This window comes from Atta colombica, unplaced genomic scaffold (genome assembly GCF_001594045.1).
Source record: "Atta colombica isolate Treedump-2 unplaced genomic scaffold, Acol1.0 scaffold12, whole genome shotgun sequence".
Classification (NCBI taxonomy): Eukaryota; Metazoa; Arthropoda; class Insecta; order Hymenoptera; family Formicidae; genus Atta; species Atta colombica.
In genome coordinates this window covers 2,750,859-2,755,966 of record NW_017259206.1, presented here as the reverse complement: position 1 = coordinate 2,755,966, position 5,108 = coordinate 2,750,859, and the positions used below count along the sequence as shown (strand labels likewise).

Below are 5,108 nucleotides of genomic sequence, written 5' to 3'. Positions count from 1 at the left end.
TAATCATATATATATATATATATTACAATAATGTATGATCACGATACAATATTGTAATAGAAACAAAAAACTGAAAAGCTTTCTTAGAATCTCTGATAGGAAATGATGCAAAAGCACACCTGGGACAAAAAATTGAGTGTCCTGGCCCTGTGCATACTGCACTATAGCTCCACCCGCTGTCGCCGCATTGCTCATAGTTAACGTGTGAAGCCCCGGAACTCCCTCCCCTTGGGTCGCAATTTGTATAGTACCGGCAGGAATTACTGTAAAACAAATAATTTTGGAAATGTAAATATGTTCTAAAAAAAAAAAAAAGAAAAAAAATATCCTGCAACTAATGATAACAGTGTCGTGCATCGATAATGCACTGGAAATGATAATGCATTTGCGTCGAAAGAGACTTTAGATGCGTGATACATAATGATATAATGTTCCTCGTACAAGAAAAAATTATTTGAGTTTTTCGGCGCCTTTTTCTTTTTCGTCGAATGATCCGAATGATAAGTCTATATCGATATCCCATAAGCAAGAATGCCACACCAAGCGAGTATCGTGAAAAATGATATACAACGTTAGGCAGTACACACAGGGATGAAAGACAAATAATAAATGTGAATGAACCTTTCAAATTCTTTTTTTTTCTTGTCCTTCTTTCTCATTAAGTACTCCTCTAACATCATCTCCCTCGGTATAAAGAATACAAGAACTATGTATATGGACAGCCTATGGAATGTAATACAGCCAGGAAAGATACATAAAAGGAGATAAAGTAACCAACCTGTTTGATAATGGAGCGAATGGGAAGACACTTCACTGTCCACGTTAGAATCACACTCGGAGGATGATTCTAAGGGGGGCAAACGACCGTCTGTAACACCGAATCAACCCAAATCCCCATTAATTAGCTCGTAACCGGTGTCGCTAACGTGTGTGTGTGTGTGTGTGTGTGTGTGTGTGTGTGTGTGTGTGTGTGTGTGTATGTGTGCGCGTCATTTTATACAATATATCATTTTCGCTTTTTCTTTTTTTCTTTATCAAATTTATACCGTGTGTATCCTTATTGATAACATTGAATAAATATATTCTAAATTACTTGCAATTATCTGCACCCAGAAAGTACAATTGTATAGATAAATATGAAAAAAATGAAATTTCATCATGTAACTATGATTTGTTAAACTATTTCCTTTCTGGTTGCTGATTATACGACATATATTTATCATTGCGCTGCGTGCAGTCAGCTCATACAAAAAGGAAATAGAAAGTAGCTGAGAAACATTTATTGAGAATAAGCTCTTAAATGTTAAACGAAAAGATAACTAAATTCCAGATAGAAGTAATATGGAAATTAATTTTACATGAATGACTGATTGTTCCACATATAAAATAGAAGTCTATGAAATCTTTGTGAAAACGATCTCTTATATGAATATTAATATATTTGACAAAATTTTCTCTTCCACAAGTTAAATTATAATAAGAATGTATAGTGTATTAAAAATGGAAAAGGAGTGGATTTCATGCAATAGAATTTGTTCAAAAATTAATTCGTAATTAAAGATGTAAAGATTAGTGCCCGTTTTTATTTATGATAATTCTTAAGAGAAACGTAAAATTTTGTTATATACAATGTTTTTTTTCATCAAATATTTTTTTTCAACATTTATTTTTAATATGGCTGTCAATTGCACTTACCTTCTAATACATCCTGTATATATGAGGATTAATCAAATTAATATAAACGTCGATAATTACAATAATAATGTATGCTCCATAATATATCACGGTGGACATGAGTGTGTATTCACTGATAAATCGTTGAAAAATTATTTTTTTTCGAATACACACGTGGGCAATTACATTTATCACTTAACTTTACTATTCCAAATAAATTTCTTTTTCAATATAATATTAAGGTAATGGAATCAGAAAGGAACGATCTGCGCAAATCCTCTCCCAAAATTTCTTCCTAATTTTAATAATCTCCTATCTCTGCTTTTAAAATTAATTTACAATCACATTGCTGTACAGTATTATACGAGCTTGGTATGGCATACTTCTCTTATATATCCGAACGTAAACTGTATAGTATTGTATGTAAAAACGTAATACAAGTCTCATTTCATCATGCGCTAAAACTCATTATGTCTTAAAAGAGCTTATATTACTTATTTATGGTTGAAACCAGAAAAGCTTGGAAAGCTTCAGCGCAATAAATATTCATTATACCGTACCTGGTAATATATTTGAGGGACAAAATTAGGTAATATATTATTAAAAAGAGAAAAAAGGACATTCACATTAATTTAGTAGTACTAAAATAAAGATGATCTTATTAGTTCAAATTCTTTATACAACTTAAATATGCAAATTACTACTATAGATTTTGTATCGTCAACTTGTATGAACTGACATGCACGTGAACATTTTATGTGATTAATGCCCGTTTTCATCAAAGTAAATTAACTTTAAACCTTGGTTCAACTTACTCTTCGTCTTATTCTAGTTCTAAAGATTAGAAAAACACGAAGAGTAAGTTGAACCGAGATTAAAATTAATCTACGTTAGTGCAAATGGGCATAAGAGCGCGTGCAAATATTTATCTTTAACATTTATTTTATTCGCAGCGAAAACAAAATTATACTCGAATGGTATTAATTCAGAATCGCGGAAACACCAGTGACTACACGATTAATATTCTTTATCGCGACCTACATTTCTATTGCACAATAGAATGTCTAGCACATTTAGAGACAAGCTTTATTATTTAAGTAGAAACATCATGTCGTACCTGTAATTTCTCCTCCGCCTAAATCGTTGAGAATCTTTCTGTAAGACGGTCGTCTGGTTAGAATATTCCTTTTCTTGGGTGAATCCTCGTCTGAGAAACTATCGTCACTACCAGTTTCCACCACCTTAACAAATAGTATTCAAATTTCAATGATATATTAATAACTGCGTCACACATTTGCGCGTACTGATAACAATGCAGACATCTGGACGATCTTTAGGCTAAAGCGTTATAAAAAGTTAATACATATGACTCACTTGAAGTGTCTGTAAACTGCCTTGTGCAGTTTGTATAACGGAGTTAGGTTTGCTAACCAGAATAACGTTTCCTTTGGAGATTGCGACAGGTTGTATGTTTGTGGCGGTCTGTATTACGGACTGTTGATTGGGTTGTATGACCGATTGCACCTGTGCAAGGATTAAACAAAGTGTTAAATATTATGAAGTCAAGACAATTATCATTAAAACTAATTGTAGACACATGATCATTATTCCTTGTACATACAAAATAAGGTATTTACTGTATCAATCAATATCCGTAATAATTACTGTAATAATTACTATTATATAACTATTAGAGGAATAATGTACATGTTGTTTGTGTGAGAAAGATGGGAACTTATTATTCATTGAAATGTATACTCAAAACTTTTGCCCAATGTATACCTTTGACAATGTCACATTGTTCACAGAAAGTATTCCTAACGTCCTACACTCTAAGAATGAGTGATCTTGGGAAGGCTTTTGCATTCCCAAGACGCAACCAGCATTATGCAAGACCAGATGTTTAAATCGCACTTGCATTACAGAGAATAATGATAATAAAAGGACAAATAAACGTTATATGCATGCTCCGGAAGGAGAAGATAAATTCTCGGACATAGATACACAGGAGAGCCTCCTGTATACCTGTGTTGTTCCTGACGAGGGTAGCGTCAGTTGCACAATGCTGGTAGAAGCTATCAAGTGATGAGTTTGCTGTTGATGTGTTCTATCGATAGATTGTACCGAGGTTGCGATTGCTGGTGCTGAGTCGCTCTGGGAGCCCTGCACAGACAACGGATCGACGGTTGATCCATTTTCCTCGACCATACTTTCCATAGCCCGACTACCTCGCGAGCTCTGCAACATAAGAAACACTGTATATAACACGAACATTTATATGTTCAAGAGGGAAGAACATAATGTCATATCCCATCAAAAATACAATAATTACATTGATTCACAAGTACACATTTGAACGACACAAATGACACAACAAAACTTTTGAATTGGAGGAGCTTTCGATTAGCGGAACGCGAATCATTTAAACTTCCCGCCAACAAATGAGATGACTGCTACTGCGTCATTTACATAAGCGGAGCTAAAAATAAGACTGAGAGAGAAGGGGGAGGGGACAATAAACACGCGCTCGAGGTACTGTTTCTTTCTATCTCTCTCCCACTCGATAGGAAACGAAGAGAATTGCTACTCGGATAAAAGGCAAAGGTAACCCTCGTTCCCGCACATACCTAGGAAATACTCGCGCATAACTCGCGATGGTACCCCTCCCCCAGGTAACGGATGTCAGGATCAGGGCGAAAAGAAACAAAATCACACGACCCACCTCGTGTCGACCATCCAGAGTTTACGCGGATGCGCACGGTTTCGGTCTCTCTCTCTCCGAGCCGTTGGGTCGCCATATTTCGCGGCATCACGTTAAGCGTAGCAGACGAGCGTAAAACGCGCGTATGCGTCGCGCGGCCACGAGCTAATACGGAATGAGCGAAACGCAATGCAAGCAACGGTGGACGCGCGACCGTTTCTCCGTCTCGCACGCGCGATCGTCGCGGTGCGCGAGGAGCCGCGCGCTTGGTCCACGGCCCGATTGTTATTATTCTCCAGCTGGGGCACTTACCAGTTACGTATTTCTCGTCACCAAGTTTGCTGCAATCGGAGTGGGCAGTCGGGCAGGTACGTAGCAGCCACGTCAAAACTCCAGTGGCTTCGTCACTGGTGGAGCCCACGACCTCTGAGTTGCGCGTCACGCTCAAGATGGCAGTCGTCGTCGTGATAGCTGCTGCCGCCGCCGCTGTTGCTGCCGTTTCGTGACTTTCGTGATGCTGCTAATGCTGCTGCCAGTGCCGTTGATGTTGTCGTTGCTGCTGACGATTCCCCCTCGACCGCCGCCCTCTGACCCCTCATAATCTGATCTCGTCTATGTTCTAGGCGCGTCATGCAGTCATGCATGCGATCCAGTACGATCGCAGTATCGCCGCTTCAATCCTCAACGACGGCGATTCCCGCGATTTTTTTCTGTCGCACTCTGTTCGACTCTA

At 37.9% G+C, this 5,108-nt stretch overlaps 1 protein-coding gene across 6 annotated transcripts in view; it reads right to left on the bottom strand.

The window, feature by feature from the left end:
- The window catches only part of LOC108694419 (cyclic AMP-responsive element-binding protein 1), a 6,195-nt gene extending 1,414 nt beyond the window's left edge, over positions 1–4,781 (bottom strand). For 2 of the 6 annotated variants that reach the window (XM_018203887.1, XM_018203888.1), the window contains exons 1-5: positions 3,799–3,921; positions 3,049–3,198; positions 2,792–2,915; positions 779–868; positions 120–263 (exon numbers count right to left, since the gene is read on the bottom strand). In XM_018203887.1, coding sequence (XP_018059376.1) covers positions 120–263; positions 779–868; positions 2,792–2,915; positions 3,049–3,198; positions 3,799–3,921 — 631 coding nt within the window. The other 4 variants (XM_018203891.1, XM_018203892.1, XM_018203889.1 and 1 more) reach the window with 3 other exon arrangements.
- Positions 4,782–5,108: the final 327 nt, after the last annotated feature.